Source organism: Rhopalosiphum maidis, chromosome 1, assembly GCF_003676215.2.
Source record: "Rhopalosiphum maidis isolate BTI-1 chromosome 1, ASM367621v3, whole genome shotgun sequence".
NCBI lineage: Eukaryota > Metazoa > Arthropoda > Insecta > Hemiptera > Aphididae > Rhopalosiphum > Rhopalosiphum maidis.
Window position 1 is genome coordinate 6731905 of NC_040877.1, and position 20261 is coordinate 6752165.

At 31.6% G+C, this 20261-nt stretch overlaps 1 protein-coding gene across 1 annotated transcript in view; it reads right to left on the minus strand.

Annotated features, from left to right (window-relative positions):
* Positions 1-2294: 2294 nt before the first annotated feature.
* LOC113549630 (protein slit) overlaps positions 2295-20261 on the minus strand; it is a 121872-nt gene continuing 103905 nt past the window's right edge. Inside the window, exons 5-33 of the mRNA XM_026951024.1 lie at positions 19089-19160; positions 18518-18589; positions 18171-18406; positions 16833-16995; positions 16337-16408; positions 15720-15791; positions 14478-14549; positions 14312-14383; positions 13415-13486; positions 11779-11936; positions 10669-10816; positions 10448-10594; positions 10305-10376; positions 10159-10230; positions 9917-10080; positions 9449-9581; positions 9301-9372; positions 9167-9238; positions 8998-9069; positions 8854-8925; positions 8329-8492; positions 8039-8255; positions 7342-7481; positions 7083-7252; positions 6783-6993; positions 6475-6709; positions 6188-6411; positions 5733-6101; positions 2295-5423 (exon numbers count right to left, since the gene is read on the minus strand). Of these exons, the coding sequence (XP_026806825.1) occupies positions 5197-5423; positions 5733-6101; positions 6188-6411; positions 6475-6709; positions 6783-6993; positions 7083-7252; positions 7342-7481; positions 8039-8255; positions 8329-8492; positions 8854-8925; positions 8998-9069; positions 9167-9238; positions 9301-9372; positions 9449-9581; positions 9917-10080; positions 10159-10230; positions 10305-10376; positions 10448-10594; positions 10669-10816; positions 11779-11936; positions 13415-13486; positions 14312-14383; positions 14478-14549; positions 15720-15791; positions 16337-16408; positions 16833-16995; positions 18171-18406; positions 18518-18589; positions 19089-19160 (4042 nt within the window). The 3' untranslated portion in view covers positions 2295-5196. The remainder of the gene's footprint in view (positions 5424-5732; positions 6102-6187; positions 6412-6474; positions 6710-6782; positions 6994-7082; positions 7253-7341; positions 7482-8038; positions 8256-8328; positions 8493-8853; positions 8926-8997; positions 9070-9166; positions 9239-9300; positions 9373-9448; positions 9582-9916; positions 10081-10158; positions 10231-10304; positions 10377-10447; positions 10595-10668; positions 10817-11778; positions 11937-13414; positions 13487-14311; positions 14384-14477; positions 14550-15719; positions 15792-16336; positions 16409-16832; positions 16996-18170; positions 18407-18517; positions 18590-19088; positions 19161-20261) is intronic.

The window sequence follows — 20261 nt, forward strand, 5'->3', positions numbered from 1 at the left end:
TTTAATTAGTCTAATCTGGATATTGTTTTTGTTTTTTATATTTGAAAGTTCCATGCTTTTATATTGGAGTTGACTTTAGAGCTATTAAATACCATTTTATGTAAGTTTATACTATATAATATACTGTATAGTAATCTCGAATGATTATCAACCGTCGCCGAGGTTTGTTTCATAAAAGACGATATGATAATTATAAATTTATAATACTAAACTTCAACTGAAGTCGATTACTGTTGTTTTTGAAATATAAAAATACAATATATTTCAGGCATTTTTATTTATTTTTGTACTTTTATCCCACTATTGAGTTATAAAAGCGCAAACAGTGACCGCAATTAGTAAGTAACCTTTTAGTTGGTTGACCGCAACTAGTATACGTAATTTTTGATTTTGACTGTAACTAGTAAATATCGATCTGTTTTAATGCACGGTTTTTCAACGATTATACCACTTTGGTTTTTACTAGACAGAACAAAAAAATACAGCATTTTTCAATAGGAAGGCAATTTTTTTTTGAGGAGAAGGGTTAGAACCAGTTATGAATTTATGATAATAGCGCCTCAAATTATTATTAAATTAGCACTCTTAAAATTCTTTTAGTGGAGAGTTAGTTCGAGTTTTGTTGATAAAATTATTGAAGTTGTAAAATATTTGATTGTTCGATTGTGGGTGAATGGTGAAGTTTCATGTAGCATAATTGATAACGATAATACTCTAAAAAAACTAAAATAGTACGAGGTTTCAGCACAGTTTTTTCATTCAAACTGTATCCCTTTGTATTTATATTACCTATATTATAATATATAAATACACTGTATCGTACTATGTATTGAACAGCTTACCTATATAATGGAATAAAATTATAGCCAATAGACAATAAATCAATAATAATAAAACACTTTATAAAGTTGTCTATATATATTTTTTAAATTTGGGTAAAAAAATGTATACCTCTAGAGTTTATTTTATCATGAATTATAAGTATTTAATTTATATTATTGGATTTTAGAGATATATTCAGTAAGTATTTATATGGACCTCGCCGTGTATTCTATTTGCTCAGCCCTCATCCATCATACTTATAAGTATTACAAGCTAAAAAAAAGACGGTGCATTTGTCCCCCCCAAAAAAAAATTTTTTTAAGAAATTTGTTTGCTCAAAATAAATTGTCTATACCGTGGGCACATTATCAAACCAATACCTACCGAATTAAATAAAGTAATAAAAATATAGTAATTAGTAAGAGTATTTTATAAACTATTCTAAGATATACAGGCTGATCCGTCTCCTTGTTGTATTTGAATACTATTATACCTAGTTTTAGTTCCGCTTTGAAGTAAATAATGATTAGTGGCTGTAGTATCATTACTCAATGGACATCATTTACTCGACTCGTCTCGAGTCACATTGTAATAATTATATTTTCTCAGTATTCATTTTATACAGATAGACGATAGTATATATTATGTATAAGTATAAGTAGGTATTCTTTTTCTATTAAAATAAAGTTCCGGTGCACCACAAGACTGGGCGTATCTCGTTTTGAGTGTTCTATTGATTTTGTTCTATTTCCACTATTTCCAGGTTCTGTTTACGGTGCATTGATCACTTTTTTTCTATGCCTTTTTATTTTTACAATTTAAATAAAAATGTCGTTAACGACGATAGAAGTTCACGCAACACATCTGTACTTGTCATCGCGTGTGTTAGTGTTTGAAACCTCGGAATCAAGGAAATAAAAATGTTATCTTCATTATACACGTACAAGGTATTAATTTTCAAACATACCGAGAAGCTTTAAGGCGTGCTTATAACCTACTGTAAACAAAACAATTCAGCCAATATATTATCCTTGTTGTTAACGCCTATCTTTCTATTATGTAGGTACCTAATCAGTATACTCACTAGCCGCAATAACACAATTCTGACTATACGTAAAGTGGCGTATACAATATTTAATTTATATACATTGTGATTTACAGCTTGCATTTATTAACGTGTCAACGTTTTTTTTTCGTAATTTCTTCAACATCACAAACTCGTAACAGCCACAAGTCATTAACCATTAACTCATAACTCAATAACTTCCAATGACCCCTATGGTTTACTCTTATTCATGCGTAGTGTATGATAACTTACTGTCATGATAACGCATATAGGCATTATAGCTGGTGGGCACCTATATTGTATAAAGTTATACGTTTGAAAATAAATAAAAATTATAACATGTACACAAGTTATAGGTATATTATATACATTTTTTTATTTTTTTCATTTGGATTTTTGAAACATGTTTTATTTTTATATTAATTTAAAAACATCAATAAAATAAATGTAAAATACAATAGTGTTTATATTATTTGGAGCTTACATTTATAACGTAGCATTATATTATATTACTCTATAAAGCAACTATCATAAATAGTACTATAGTATAATAGCTAGTATTGGTATTGGTAGTGGTTGTAGTAGTGGTAGTAGTAGTAGTAGTAGTAGTAGTAGTAGTAGTAGTACTGTAGTAGTAATAGTAGAATTAGTAACAAGTAGTAGTTGTAGTAATCGTCAAGGTTTTTTTTTTAAATATAGGTTCCTAGAATATTATTTTGGAATTTGTCGAAAATGTGGAAAGTGAAAAATGGCTAATAACGCTAATAATGGTGGGGTTATCTAACTTTTGATTTCCATGACGTGCAGTTTATATTTATACAATTATTGATATTAATATAATTATATTTTTATCTAATTAATATATATATTTAATATTTACACATAACTCTATAACTCGGGAAATCGTCAATAAACCACTCTGTTTAAAAAATATAACTTATTCGAAACACAAAATAAAAATTATTGTACCAAATAAAATTAACTTAAAAGTTTTACATAAAAAAATAAAGTATTCAAGTCTTATGATAAATAAATAGGTGGTTATAATACGTCTAGTTCGTTCAGATAATTGGGAACCGAAAATTGTAGACGATAGGTATACATAGTAAAGATAAATTAAATTAATTTTTTTTCTCAGCGGCTGCATGTGACAATTTTAGTGAAAATATATAAAATATTACGCGATGGAAATCAGAACAAATTTAAACGTCATAATTAGGTATTGGTTATTTTCCGAAATTTAATCGTCTAATAAGTTATGTGCGCTCATATTTTTTATTCGTTATGTAATTTTGACAATTTACTACGCGACGCGGGCCGTGAATTTGAATTTTATACTTTTATAGGCATCAACTATTTACTAACACAGTTATACAATATACTAAACAGTAAACACAATTTCGTTTTCTTACATATTGTTCGATACAGTCGATACAGTCGATACAGATTTGATCGAAAAAAAAAACAATTAACACCAGTATATTTACATAAAATATTTATATAATAGGTATATATATCATTATATATTAATATTTTTCGTACATAAAGGGAAAAAGTATTATATCAATATTGTTACACAAAACAGAACCAAATGCGATAAAACACAATAACGGTCATTCCATTTATAGGTATATAAATAATTTTTTTTTTTAATTTTAAAACTTTTTATTTAATATATATATATTTATATATATTTTTTAACGAACTCTACACTTGTACACTATACAAAAAGATGATGTATAAAAATAAAATGGAAAAACATTGAAAAAGGCCCCTCCGCACATAACATAAAAAAGAATGTGCTTTTCTGCTCCGGAAACGTTCACACGCGCTATATATATATATATGCGATATTATTATTGTATATAAATTTCTTCTTGCTTTAACCAATGCACCAAAGAATACATATTATGAATACATACGTTCTATAAAAAATATTTACACTGAGAAACAGGATTCTTAAGACATAATAATATTATTATTTTTCGATTATTATTATTAACGACTATATAAACACTACTAAATTTCGACTACACAATAATATAATATATAATACAACATAAAATATAATATGGACACAGCTGTAGGGTGGGCATACCGTGGTAGAGAGTTCCGCTAAATAAAAAGAGAGTGAGTATGGGTGTGTTTTGACTTTTGACGTCGAATGGCATCATTCACTTTATATTATCATATTAGGTACATAAAGCGACTATACAAAATCGACTATAATATTATCTATAGTGCAAGCACGGATGAGCATCACACACGTACCTTCTACAGTGCATAAAAAATATTCACGGAGATCGTCGTACCGAAAAAAAAAATACTGTATCATATAAATAATATATTAATATATAGGTAGTATACAGGGGCGTATTCAGAAATTTTTCAAAGGGGGGGGGTCCGAATTTTCTTAACATGTAACAAGTAGTATTCAATCATTAGTTTGCACCTTAAGAATTTTAAATTCTGTCAATCAACGGGAGGGATTCAGACCCGAAACCCTCTCCTTGGGTACGTCCCTGATAGTATGTGATATCATAGATATTATTGTAATTATGATATTCTCGTTGTCGAAACGATTAAGAGACGGCGGTTCATTTTAAGTATACAATCATAATACATCGTTAATAAATTACGTAAAAAAAAAAGTAATAATAATAATAGTATTATAATATTATGTTTATACGTATATAAAATATGTTAAATAATAATTAGTAGGTAATTACTTAAAATAATAATAATAATAAAAGTAGTAATTAAAAAGAAAAGAAAAACAGTTAAGACGATGAAAAAAGTCACGGGGTCGGCGACAACGCGGCGGCTGTAGCCTGTAGTTTGTATGACGTGTTTAGGTTTAATGACAATGTTACGTAGTGTATATTATTATGGTCAACGGTACAATATTTTTTTATAATTTTATGATAATAATAATATAATATAGCAATGACGGCGGCGGCGACGACGATGACGATAATAATAATAATAATAATAATAATAATAATACTAAGGTGCAGGGTTGGTTACGGCAGAAGAAGATATATACAAACGCTGACCGACCAGATGACGACGATCAACAGTTCGACGGTGACGGAGACGGCGGCGTACGCGGTCACGTACGCGAACGCGTCTTCGGTCCACGCGCGATGCTGTGGACGTTGTGTCGGCTGCTGGTGGTGTCTGGTGCGGCGCGGCCGGCGGTTCGCGTCGACGACGGCCGCCCCTCGGGAGACGTGGGGCAGCACGACGACGGTGCGCGGCGTGGGCGGCTGCGGCGTTGGCGGCGGTGCTGTGGAGGGGCCTGGTAGTCAATAGCATTTTTTGGCGCACGCGCACTTGCGTATGATCTCGATGTCTTTGGTGTACCGCGTACCATCGTTGCATATCAACCGGACCTTCCGCTTCTTGGTCTTCCGCGCCCGGCAGCAGCTCGTCCCGCAGCCGCCCTCGCACTTGGCCATCTTCAGCGGTTTCCTCGACCGGCAGTTGTTCTCAGTGTAGTACTCTCGCACCTGTACCTTTTTGCACGTGGGACCTGCAAAACCACCCGACAACGTACCGTTATTAAACGTATAAAGTGTATATAGGTCAATGGGGGGGAGGGTGGAGGGATGGGACGAAGAGGATAAGGTCCACCCAAGTGTCTCTGTCAAGTCTCCCAAATTCAAAATCGCGCAAGTAGAATATTGACATTGCAATTTGTACATTGCAGTACAAAAACAATTACGCGTTGGAAAATAATCATAAATAATTATTTAAATCCCTGATAAATACCCACAGCGCCGACGATGGAGTTCGGGCGTTAGTGTACTAATCAAGACAAAGTCGATGTTACGGCACTTACCTTGCGTACAGTACTTGCCCGACCAACCGGGTTGGCACTTGCAAGTGTATTCTTTCATCCCTTTGGGCTCGCACTTGCTGCCCTTATGGCACTGGTTGTTGTAGCATGGGTCTTCGTCTTCGTCCTCATCTTCGTCGTCCTCGTCGTCCTCGTCTTCTTCAATCGGACCTTCTTGTGGTTCCATCTGCTCCTCGTCAATTATGGTCGAGCTTTGCTCTTGTTCGGCAATACCTGTCGACTTCACTCCCTCTTCTTCAACCATCTGTTCTTCGTCCTGGAGCAGCGAACAGCCGGGCGTCACTTTTTGTTGACGCGCTGCGTTCATAAAGTCTACCAGTTTGTGGTTTACCCAAAGCTCTTTCATGCAACCTGAAACGAATATATTTTGTTATGATGATATGCGCTGTAGTGTGCGTTTACGCCACGTTGCAAAATCGTGTCTGAAAATTACTCACCGTTGAAACTGGTCAAATTTCTTAGATGAAAATGATTAAACGCTTCGGCACCAGGATCTGGGGGTGTGCCACCTATGTACAACGGCGAGGTGAGTCTCAAGTAATCTCTGGATCCCTCGTTGATTATCGATCTGGCCACGCCTCCGTCGACTCTCAGTGTGAAATTTTTTCTGATCGACAACAGCTCGACCATGTGTTGCTTGCCGTCCGCAACCATTTCAAAACTAGAAACATGAACGGTTTTAAGTTAGCTGAAAAACATAGAGAATTTTGAGTGAAATACTAACCTATACATGGTTGAAACGGGATAGTTTCCCACGTCGTAACTGACTCTTATACGTCCGTTGAATAATTCAACGGCCAAGTGTTCGGAATGGCCGTCGTACAACAAAATTCCATTTTCTTGCGTTGTCGTAAACACAACAGTCACGTTGGCCTCGGGTTTGGTCCTCAAAGGTTCTAATTCAACGAACGAAGTATTATGTACAAAACTTAAGCTGGTCAGATATTCGCAACGTTTGCCTGCAAATAAAAAGATTTGAGATAATGTGCCGTAATATTATATAAACAACGATGAAGCAGCGTGGACAAGTACCTGAGTACCCTGGAGCACATTTACATAAGTAGTCGTTCGTAGAACCGTTCGGTTGATAACATATTCCATTTTTGCATTCGTGATGCTGACAGGGTGAAGTCTGTGGGTACATGAGTGCGACGCTCGGAGAAATGTCGCAGAACTTGCCGGTATATTCTCCAACACATTTACACGTATAGTCGTTAATTCCGTCCACACACAGACCACCGTTCTGGAGACAAGAAAAGAAAATCGTAATTCAATTTTATTGCAGAAAATAAAATGACAACAATAAATAATAATATAGTTGTCTCGTCTTACCTGGCACATGTGGTTTTGGCAGTCGTCGTTGTTTATTGTGCAATTGTCACCCGAAAACCCGAGTGAACATTCGCAAGCGTAATGTGTAATGTGATCGACGCACTTAGCTCCGTTGTGACACGGGTTGAAGTCTTTGGAACAGAATTGTATTTTTGTTTGACAATAATCACCTACCGTGTAATATAATATTAAAAACATTAAGTAAACACAAAGAGATTGAAATAAAAATTTAATAAGAAAATATAAAAATTATTCGTACCTGTATATCCGGGTTGACAACGACACTCATACGCTTGAATCAAGTCAACGCAAGTAGAATTGTTTTCGCATTTGTTGGTTAAACAGTCGTCGATATTTGTTTCACAACGGTCTCCAGTGAAACCTGATGCGCATTGGCAACTATTAAAAAAAGTACGGTTAATTTAACTATGTGTATTATAATATGTATTATATAATAAAGTGATAAATTTTACAGTGTATACTAGTGGCGTCTTTACGGGGAGGGGGGTGGTGATAACCTAACCCCACAGGATTGATTATTTAGCAAATACGAACAGAAAGTTTGATTTCATTTTATAATTTGAGTATATTTATACATATAAATATATATATAATAAACTTTTAATCCCCGCCACAAAAATAAAATTAAAATAAGTTGTAAATACGCCACTGGTGAACATATATTAGTTGAAACTTGAATACCTGATAGACCATTCAAAATATTAATTATTTTCGAAAAATTTTTATTTTATAAAACGAAGATTTATAACATAATTATTATTGATTATCGAATAAAATATTTTATTAATTAATAACAATTATTTTTAAGTATTGAAATGTTCATAAAAAATAAAAAATGATTAAAAGTTGATTATGGACAATGGTTACACTACAAAATATTAGCTGAGAATAATACTAAAAAAGATAGAAATACTTAGCATAAAGTTTTGCATTACCTGAATCTGCCTTCTTCTAGCAGCTTGCAAGTTCCCGAGTTCCTGCAGGGATTACCGTAACATGCGTCAATCATGTTTTCACAATGTTTACCGTGATATCCGGGATTGCATCTGCACTTGTACTGTCTTTCGGGTAAAGGTTCGCAGAAGCCTTCGTTTGAACAAGGGTTGGTGAAGCACGTATTGCACTTGGACAAGATGTCTTTGCCAATCGGTTCTGTTAAATCGAAAAATACATTTTATTAATTACCTAGTAATTTCACATAAAACTAAGAGCTCTCTGTACTGACCTTTACAAACGAAACTCGAAACCGGCGTTGATAGAAGAAGTTTGTCCTTCATGGAACTAGGTTCTGCACATTTGGCTATACCTGACTCGATGAAATCTTTTTTAATCCATTCAGCTAACCACTGTAAACCGCAATCGCAGTACAGCGGATTGGAGCCGATACCTCTGCAAAATTACAAACAAATTCATCACTAGGGCTGTTAATTTAATTAATTACCTAGCATGTTTTTTTTACAAGAAAAAAATATAATATAATATGTTATTTTCTTTAAGAAATAAAGTTTGATAAAAATGTATTTTATTTTAAAATTTGTTTAATATAAAATATATTAAAAATATCAATGATTTATATTATACTTTATTGTAAGAGATTAAAAACATATTAAAGGTAATTCATTTTTTATTTTTTATTTTAATAAACAGTTATACTATATGTATATACCACAGAAATATAAAATATAGCTTTTATGTATCTGTGCTACTTTATAATAATATTTAGAGGTTGAATATTAAAGGTTGTACTTACAAATGAGTAATCGAGTCTAGGCCTGAAAATGTGCCATCCGGTATCAATGAGATATTATTTCCATGTAATGAACTAAAAAAATATAATATTTGATTTAAAAAAAAACTACAATTTTATTTGCAAGATTTTGATGTTGATACTTACATGATTCTCAACGATTTAAGGCCAGCCAGTGAATTTTTTTCCAGGCATTGTAACTTATTGTATCCTAACAGTCTGAAAATTGATATGAACGTTATAATATACACGTTACTTTAAAAATTATTATTTGTTATTTGTTAATTATTATTTATTATTTTTTTTTGTTACTTACAGAGTGGATAATTTGGATAGTTGTGAAAACGTGTTGTTTGATAAAACTATTAAATGGTTATTACTTAAATCCCTAAATAAAAATAATATTAATGGTTATTACGTAATAAATATTTAGCATAACGTTTTACTTACAATCTTGTAAGCGATTTGAGATGGTTTAGTCTATCTACTTTTATCGAAGTAATTTCATTTACATCCAAATATCTGAAATTAAAAATAGTACAGTGATAACTCATCCGTCGATGTATGCGTATTATAGTCGACTAAAAATAGTTCTTACAACTCCGAGGTTTCAACTGGAATATTTTTTGGTATTTCGACTAACTTCGCCCTTGTACAGCGGACTACGGTTCCAATGCATGTGCACTTTGGAGGACAATAGTTGTCACCAAGACAACCCTGATCGTTGTCACCTGCAATTTAATAACGATCGTCGTAAACTTAATGAATTATTTGTCTTTTCACTCCAAGTTTCTGGAAGAAAGCACTCGGTATATGGTCGACTTTAAGATTTTGTGAAAACGATTTCACGGTCAATTTGCTCAGTCCGACTTCGATAATTTACAGAAAACAGTGTACAGAGGCAGCACACGCAACACCGCACTAATGGTTATAAATTATAATCATCCACGTAGACGTAAATTCGAAAATGAACGATTAGGTAGGCACTGTGCATTTTTTACCTTCAACCGGTCTACCGAGACTAACACGTAATTCGCTCAATGAATACACATTTCATAATAATTACCGGAGCATTTGAATTCGTATGAAGGTAAATCGTGAATAGGGACGTCCATTACTCGAGCGGGGCCAGCGCATCGGGGACTTCCGGCAATTAGTCCGTGTTTTTTCAGCCATTCGGCAAACCAAGCTAGATGACAATTGCAATTGAAAGGGTTCATTTGTAAGTTTCTGAAAACATTTACACATAATGCGTTCATTATTGAAATAAAATTAATAAAAGTATAAACAAAGTAGGTTATAACTTACAGAGTGCGTAGGGCAGGTAGGTAATCGAAAGATCCAGGCATAACACATGTAATCTCGTTGTTTAGCAAAGTTCTAAGACATAAAAAAAAATAAAAACATAAAACAATTTGTACTTTTTTTTTTTACTAAAAATGCTTTCAACTTACAAAATTTTTAAATTGTGAAGACCAATGAACATTTTATTGTGTACTTGTCGAATCTTGTTTTCAGATAAGTTCCTATAAAAACGTAACGTTAATGACAATGACTTGAAAAAAAAAAGATTTTTAATTATAAACGACAATCTTACAGTTCATATAATTTGATGGCGCCTTCAAAAGCGTTCGCTTCAACGCTACTAATGATATTTCTTTTCATTTCTAGTTTTTGTAAATGAGGCAACCGACCAAACAAACCATCAGACTTGATTTTTCCGATTTCGTTGTCATTCATAAGTCTTTGTTTATAGAATAAAATAATTAATGATTGTCAAAGCTAAATTAATATTTTAACGAACTGTTATTGACTTACAATTCGGTGGTGTAAATTGGTATGTCTTTTGGTATTTCAGTTAACGATCTTCCGGAACAATCGACTACTGTACCGTCACAGGAACAGTTCGATGGACATGGGACATCCGAGAAACAATCTGTGATTTTAGATTTCATGTCATCTAGACCTGTCAACGAAATCATAGCAGATATTTGTATATAAGTTTGGCAGAATAAATGCATAACAATAATAATAATATCTGAAAACAATAGGTTAATTCACATTTTGTAATTGGTATAAAATTTAAACATTTTAAATTAGTCTTATATTATAATAAATCAAGTTTATATACCACCGACATTATATTGTAATAAAGATTTTAATACATTAATTTAAATTCGTTTTATAACTAAATTATAGTAACACGGGAGTTTTATAATATTAATTCCGTGACCTCAATATTCAAAAAACAATTTATTAAACATCAACAAATATTATGCATTAGTTTTTGTAACATTTTTAATATTTTATTTTCTTACCTGTACTATACTTTTTAAATTATAATCTTTAGAATTAAATTCATATTTTTCTTTTATATTTTTTAATTCTAAATAATGTTTATTTTTTTTTTTAATAACAAAATTACCTTTATAATAACTTTTAAGATAATTTTAGTAATTTATTACATAATAGGTACTCGTTGTTTTACTATTGTTCTATATATATTGCATAATTTTAATATTAAAAATTTAAGACCTAAGATTTATAAATATCGTTATAAAATGCAATTTATTACGCTCTAATATTAATAAGTTATGTACGTATAAGTATTACGTTTTGAAATATATTGTATACACGTTTAATATAAACATGGATACGTTTTCAAATAGTTAATATTTATGCGTTCTCAATATACCTTCATTATTCTTGAACCGAAAATCGTTTTATACCTTTTTTATTTTCCTAGAACATTTTTATGGTATTAGTAAGGTGTTTGTGTACAGTAATTTTATTTGTGCTTTATAAAAAAAAAATCGATTTTAATATCCGTAAGAGAAATAACAAGTTTTAGATTATTATTATTATGATTCAGATGACAATCTCGTGATAATAATTCTTTACTACTTATATACGAAAATGATAACTTACATTTGAATTTGTCATTGCTCAAGCCATCTATTCTTCGTTTTTGTAACTTTTTCGGTGACTCACACCGAGCGGCAGAGGTTTCTATTGGATTTTTATGCAAATACTCTGATAACCAACGTAAGTTGCAGTCGCAGCTAAATGGATTTCTGCCCAAATGACTGAAATAAATAAATAATAAACAATCAAATCTTATATATTTTATTTTTCACTTTATTTATTTGAAGAGATAATAATTTTCGTATATCCTTTTGGCTAATGGCCCCTTGAAGTATGATTGTTTTGATGGCTATTAAGACAAATAGTGCAAAGTAAACAATACTAAACAATGGCGATGGTGGGTTGCGTCTAGAAATAATAATGGAAGACACATCTGGTAGAATTCACGATGTTTTTATTTATAACTAAAGAAAAAGACATTTTTCAAGAAGTTTTCGTACAAAAGTTTTTCAATGCTAATAATATACCACAACTATAATATGTATTCATTCCGACTGCATTTCGTTATGAACAGGAAACGGGCCGACGAAAAATAATATCCGGTAGAAAGAATAATCTCCTTTGGATACATACAATCAAGTCTTCAAATCTATTATACACTCTATAGTCTATACGAAATTTTGTCTTAAGTTCATATTGAATATTATGGACTTTTTCGTCTTGCGAATATTTCCACGAAGTATATGGAAATGCGGGGTCGGCCATTTTTGAATTAATTTTGTTTTAAGCTAGTCGTTTATTTTGAGTTTCCGAGCGAGAAAAGCCAAAATAAATTTGACCGCATAAATTTGGATCAAGGCCGCAAAATGTCAACTGTTAATTTTTTCCACGGTGCCAAGAGAGATTAGCATAAGACTGCCACATAAAAATAACAACCCGAGGTATTTTGATTGTTACTTTTTACTGTATCGGGGACGAGAGTCTTAGATGTCTTCACAGAGTGCGTCTGTTTTTTTTTTTTTTTATTATTCAGTAGGTCTAGAGTTTTAACATTAATTAATTTAATGAAAATCAAATTTATTCATGAAAGCTTTTCGTGTACGTACCTATAATGGCATTTTAAACCTTGGTACAAGAATAATATTTTTTGCGTCATTTAGAATTCAGAAATATTTGATCATTTTTTTTTTTTTTTTTAACGAAGATGGATGTTTTAACATTTTAGTAGGATTATGGATATGTCTTGACAGTAGATATTAATATTTTCAAATAAAGGTGAATTTAAATTATTTTATATTAAATATGGAAGCATAATTACATTTCATATTACTGAGAATTAATTTTCTACATAGAGTGATATATATTTTATATTAAATATCAGTTATTACTTATTTATGTATATATATTTTATACGAAATATTGATCTTTAAAACGTTGGAAAACGGTAGGAATGCATTTGACATCAAGTTATTAGAATTGAAAATGTGAATTTGGGCATTACCTTAAAAACTTTATGTATACCTATTAATTATTACACTTTGAAGTTAATTTATTGTAAATAATAAACGAAAAGCTGTAAATACTCGTAATATTATTGTGGTTTAACGCATGGGAAGGTAAACCGATAATAGAATCGAAATAATAACAATAGGTAATTAACTAAACATAAACAATGTATAAATATATACTATATACTTACAGAGTTTGGATACTCCTCATGTAGTCGAACGTTCCATTTGCTAAAGATTTTATGTTGTTATCGTACAGTGAGCTGTAAATAATTTTCAATATTTCAATTGTAAATATTTGATATTCATCTACAGATTTGGGAACGAAAAAAAGGCCATTCGATTTTCAGTACGTGTGCGAAATTGACAATTGACTATTCTAATAATAATTCAAACCCATTATCATGGATCTACTAATATGATGAGTAAAAAAGGTAAAATAACTCATATTCATTCGAATTTTGTTTTTAAAACGTTACAATTTTTAGAAAAATAATTTGCTAAATAATATTTATTCCACAATACATTATTTAAGTACTCTGTGAATAAAATCTTGAGAATTTGAAAATATGGTCTTCGAGTATATTTAAAAATTTCATAAATCAGATTTTGAACTATTGCATTATTGACAAAAAAAGTGAGGTGACCATTCTTGCACATTCATGGTCATTTATCCAGTATATATTTAAAAAAAAATACAGCAAGTATAGGTATAAATTATAGGATAGCGTCCGCGGGCTGATTTTTAATTTAAAACAAGTGTCGGATTTAAACGAAAGCCATATTGAATATCGAATGATGAGACGGATGAAGAGAAAAAGCGATGAGAACGCAAGGAAATATTCATGAATATTCAAACTTGGCTCGGGAAATCCGAAAGCGATTGTTTTCACAGGTAATCCGATCTCATATACGTACATATTGTATATACAGGTATTCGTAAAACCCTATGTGTATCTTTACATTTCAATTTTATTCAATTTGGGTCCGCCATATACCTGACTTGGGTTCTTTTTTTCATTACACACAGGCCGTAAAAGGAGCAAAAAAAAAAATTAATAAACAAAACCGTCTACGGTTTTACTCACAGCAAATTGACGCTGTGTAAATCTCTGAAAGCGTCTCTTCGTATACACGATATTTCGTTTGCGTTCAAAAGCCTTGAGAAAAACAGAATAACAACACGAACATATAATAATATAGTTTTTGGATTATGTATTGTATCATTTTTTTTCTTCTTATATTTACACTTACAACAGTTGCAACGAAGTGAGGCCGTGGAACACGCCACCGGGCAAGTCTTTTATTTTGTTGCCGTACAGCATTCTGAAAAAGGAGTAAAATACATAATAAATTCAATTTTTTCGAATTATTGGGTCGCTTCATCCTGATAAAATTACGTGTATTTTTCGTTCGTACAAATTTTATGACTAAAAATTCGATTTCAGGACAATAAAAATAATATATATAGGTACTGTGGTTCATAGAATATCGGCCGGGGTAGTGTAATATACAGCTTATATACTGCAGAGAATAAAAATATAAAGGTTTAAAAAGTTATAGCTTGCAGGGAAGTTGTAAAGTATACGTTTTTCCTTTTATTTTTTATATGTCGAATTCGGTTAATATCTTTAATACAACTATACTATATATAATATTATTATAGCATACGTATATTGCTGTCACGTATTATGTATATCGGAATACCGGTATAATAGTAATAATAATGTGTAATACGCGCCCGTATATTCGAATTTCAAACGTTATTATTTTCAATGCACTCGCCCTACAGGTGGACTATACATTTATACTTGACGGTTTTCGAAATATAATTAGAACTTTCGTTACGAATTCTGGAAAACATTTGGAGAACATTGCAGTCGTGCGGAAAACAAAATTATTATGATATTTTTAGCCATCTATCTGAGTGCTACATGTGATAAACGTTTACATTTTTTTCCGCCAACCAACGAGTTAATAAATAAGTCTGAAGATAAAAGCCTAAGGCAAACTTACACGCCGCCTGTTATTGTCATTAATAATGGCTTTTAGCGAATTTACGACCGCCTAAACAAGAGCGCTCCGACCCTTTGGCGTACATAAAAAAGCTCGTGGCGCATTTGGAAACCATTCAAAATGTATTTTTTTAAACCCTATTTGCACCGGGAAAAATAACTTTAGGCGTGTATCGATACAGAACAAAAAAAGGTAATAAAACGGATAGCGTTTTTTTTTTTCAGAAAAATTGCGGATGGTTTTTTTGCAACCAACAATTACGCGTGATAGGTCGAAAGCAAAACCAGTTATAGACCCACGTATACATGATGTTTTATGCACGCTATACTTCCAGCGCGAATGACTAATGTGTAACTGAAAAACCTTAAACATTGCTAAAAGACATTTTCTTGGGAGCTAAATCGTAAAATTATTTTATGATCTACAAGGAGAAAAAAGCGTTTCACATAGTTAATCATATGCATAACAGTGTGTACTTACAAAGATGTTAACGACTTCAGACCCTGAAAGGCGTCCACTGATATTTTTGTTATCTGGTTTTTGCTGAGGTCACTGTAACATGTAAATACATATTAATAAGTAAAGTAAATAGTTATATGTTTTATTGAAAAGAAAAAAACACTTCTTCCATTAAAATATATGGCAAATAATACTAAATAATGGTTACGTTACAATATAATTGGCGTACAAAGAACGAAAAAACGTACAGTTAAAAAACATTAAATTTAGTGAAATGAAGCACGCAGTTATGTCAAGACCAATTACACTTGTAATGAATAAATTATAGATACAGTATATTTACGGATTGAAAAATAACATATTTCATCAACGACTAAATTTAAATTCATATTAACCGGTTGTTAACAGACATTCAGCAAATAGAAATGCTAAAATATAATATGTCAGTTGTATATTACCTATATATTATTTTATTAAAAACGATTTCATTATTATTTAGTTAAACGTGTACACGTCAAAACTACCATTATTCGATTATGTCGTGTGTTTTAAAATCATCGTACACGTAGTAGGTATACTATATATATATATATATTATTATTGCGTTAAACAATTATTACAGTTGTATTTGTACTTACATTCTTCGCAGACGCTTGTATTTAACGAACGCTTTGGGGAGGATTTCGGTGATTTGATTTTGTTCTAGTCTCCTGTGAAAAGTGATAAGCCATGGTAAATAAACACGATAATTTATATTACCATTAAACGCATACAATATATTATATTTTATAGGAATATGATGTACGCTTGGTGCGTGGGTAAAAGTTGATAGGTAAATCAATTTGTCAATTTATTGATTAGTACGCTATCTCATAGATACAAAATGTATGTATTGCGTAGTTTTCATTATCAAACTATACGATTTTTGTACTTTTACTTATCTTTATTCATCTGTGAAGGATGAAAAAGTAATTAGTGTTAATACAGAAATCCGATTTTTATTCGTTTCCCGAGCAGTAAGCATTGTGACATATTATTTTTTACCCACGCGCGCTGTCCACATTTATTTATAATACATATTTTAGATAAGAGCACTGGTTTGGTGGGGTGGGCTACTATTATAGTTGTACTTACAGTTCTACGATGTCCTCCGGCAATTTTGTTGGCACCTTGGTCAACGACTTCTCCCTGCAATTCACGATACCCCCCTCTTCACACGAACACGGATGCGGGCACGAGGACTTTTGGTCTTCGAAGCCAGGACCACATTCCACCGTCTCTCCGTCGAAATCGCCGTCTGAGAGGAGTTAAAATATAATCGTAAATTATGCTGTATATTAGCCAAAGTGTCACAATAGCCTTATAAGTCTAATGAGACCCTGTAGACTAGATACCTACTATTATATAATTATTGTTAGCCACTGTATATACATATTATATATACATGTATATTAGCTTTTATAAAGGTATACTTAATCAACTGAATACGTATAATGATATGTTTATGAGTTTGACTGCATTACTCTATATGGCGCGGTGCATAATAAAACTTTAATCATTACGCGTGGTCCTAATGTGCAGTATAGATCTAATGAATACGATAAATTATTTGTTAAATTTCTTGGATATAAAAATATCAGGTTTTTATGTGAATAATGATTTAACAATATTATAATATGTGAAAAGAAGTAAAAAAATTATCGAATTTACACATTTAATTGCGATTTAATTTTGAATTTAAAAGTACCCTGAGAGAAGTAAGCAATACGAATAAAATCCGTGTATCGTGTTTAAAAGCTATTTTTTATTTGTTCAAACAATCGCAAAAAATGTTTGTACTTTATTATAATTAAAAATTACAATATAGTTTAAGTTATAGTAATTAATTTTCATTTTGTTTGAAAACTGTAGTCATAATAATAATTTTCAAGTATTTAATTTACTTCCGTGTATACATAGAAAAATAATTATTTTTATAGTTATTTTTAGTATAGTTTTTAAATTAAAAAATATTTATATTTCCACTGGAAAAAAATTTTACTTAAAGTTAAAATGTTATTCATACCACTTTCTCGTTGGATCTAGGAGATAAAATATCCAGTTTTATAATATCAACGGCGGAAATTACATAAAACATCTAATATCCAGTGAATAAAATATTCTAAATGGAAAATTATTTTAAAATATTTATTTCGTGTATTTTAATGGAAATCAAACAATATTATCAGTATTAAATACACGGATTTAAAGTTATAAAATATCCACGGTTATATAGATTAAAATTGATTATCGTCAAAATATTTTTAAATCATGTCTAACGGTGCAGCATATAACCGACTTTAAAGCTTATATACTTGCGCGTCTGATAAATCGTAAAAAAATATCAAATCGTCTAGATTATGTCGTATAACAATTAAAACGTTTTTCGTCTTGTATACTATAATACAACATATTATTATCATGTATAATTACCGCACTGCATGTGGTGTTTATGCATATCAGACAGTGGCAGACCAGCCATGTTTGATGGCCCGTGGCACTGAGTTGATGATCCGAGTCTAGGAATTCTAGGTAACCATTGCTGGTACAGCCATTCCAGCTTACAGTCACATTGAAACTTGTTTTCGGACAATCGAATGTTTCGCAGGCGGTAAAGGTCGGAAAACAGTCCCGACGGGAGCGTGGTTAGGTTATTGTTGTTTAGAGTTCTGTGGAAATTAAAGTGTACACACACATACACACATAAGTATATATTAATAGTTGATGTACATATATACATATATATTTTCTAATTCCACAGTGAGCGTTTTAATGCTTACAGTATTTCCAGGTCTTTGAGTCCTTTGATGGCATGTTCGTCAATGCACAGGAGACGGTTGTTGTCCATTAGCCTGTGAACGAACAAATGGGCGATATTATATAATGAACTTTTTTTTTTCTGTTTCTTTCACAATTAATCGTCAACCGTGAAAAATAATACCATTATTCGCGACGTTATTGAAACCGAACAGTGCGAACGAGACAGGACACCGTGGGTAGGAAATAACGAAGAATAATGTATCGGAAAGTTTTGTCCCTTCGTCGCGACGATATAGTGAGATGGGTCGGCGGTGGGACATTTGAATTTTCTTTTTTATTCTTTGCAGACATTTTCATTGTGGTCGATTAAAAAATATGAAAGAAATACACCGCTTCGACGAACGAAAACGATTTCACAATGCGAAAGAATGAAGTCGACGACAGAAAGTTTTTTTAAAAGGGGAAAAATTTAACTCATAAATTGAAATTAAGCTCCCGCGTAAAGTCAATAAGTTTCAATATTATACCTGTTGGGGATCGTTGCAATTTTTTTTTTATTTAATATTTTGTTTGTTTTGTTTAAATACTTACAAAGTTCTTAAAGCCTGAGCACCCTTCAACATGCTCTTCCCGACGAACAGCAAACGATTATGGCTCAGATCACTGTAAACATAAAAACACCGTCATAAGTATTACACGCAACATAATATATGTATACGGTTTATTATAATATACGAGTCATTTCGAAGTATTAAAATATAAACGCGCTGTATTTAAAGGATGAAGTAGGCATCTCGCTTTTTCATAAAAGATACGAGTAATGGAATGAAATATACTAATATAGACATTTTATTATACATATTCGTGCGCGAAACGCTTGTTCATTTTTTTTTTTAATATATATTTTTTTTTATCAAGTTTTAACATTTTTTTAAAAAATACACCGCGGCAACAGTCGTATTTATATCAGCAGCGTCGTTTATTGTTGTAGCGTCTAATGGATTTTGATGTTTATTTCAAATAGAATAAAAGAGTGGTGTAAAAATTGACTATATCATGTTTTTTTATTTTTATTCACTGTGAATTGTATTTTTACTTGTGTCTCGGGTTCGAAAAGGAAAAAAAGGAAAAGTCTCCATTTTCCCGTTAAATTGATTAGGTTTTTCGTTCGTTCCATTAGTTGTCGCCGAAGGGCATCTCCGGGGACTGTTCCCGCTCTGCTCCGTTCCCGAGGTTTACCGGTAATTAACTTTACATCACTAAAGTCTCAGGATTTTCGAAGAGCTGGGTATATATATATATATATATTTTTTTTTTCGTTTTACAGGAGTAATAAAACGAACATTATTCAAACCTGGATGAAAGCGGTTCCGGAGGGTGTAAAATTATGAAAAATGAAAACCCATAATGTAACCGCACAATGAGAGTGGTATACAACACGACGTAACAATACATACAAATAAATTTGTTTTATTAATTAAATTTAATATTTATGGTTTATGTTACCGCAATTGTTCCGAATGTCTTTACATCAAAACCGTTATGCAAGACTGAAATATAACTAAATAATTGAATTCCAACAACATTCGTGAATTTGATTTATTCCAGTTGAAATATTAATAATACCCTATCCCCTCACCCCACAAACAGCGATATATACTTTAAATGAAAATCCGTACTTCAGCGAATACGAATATATAATACGAACCGTCATTAAAACGGTGTCGACCGTGATGATAAATACTGAAACGTGCACGTCAACGG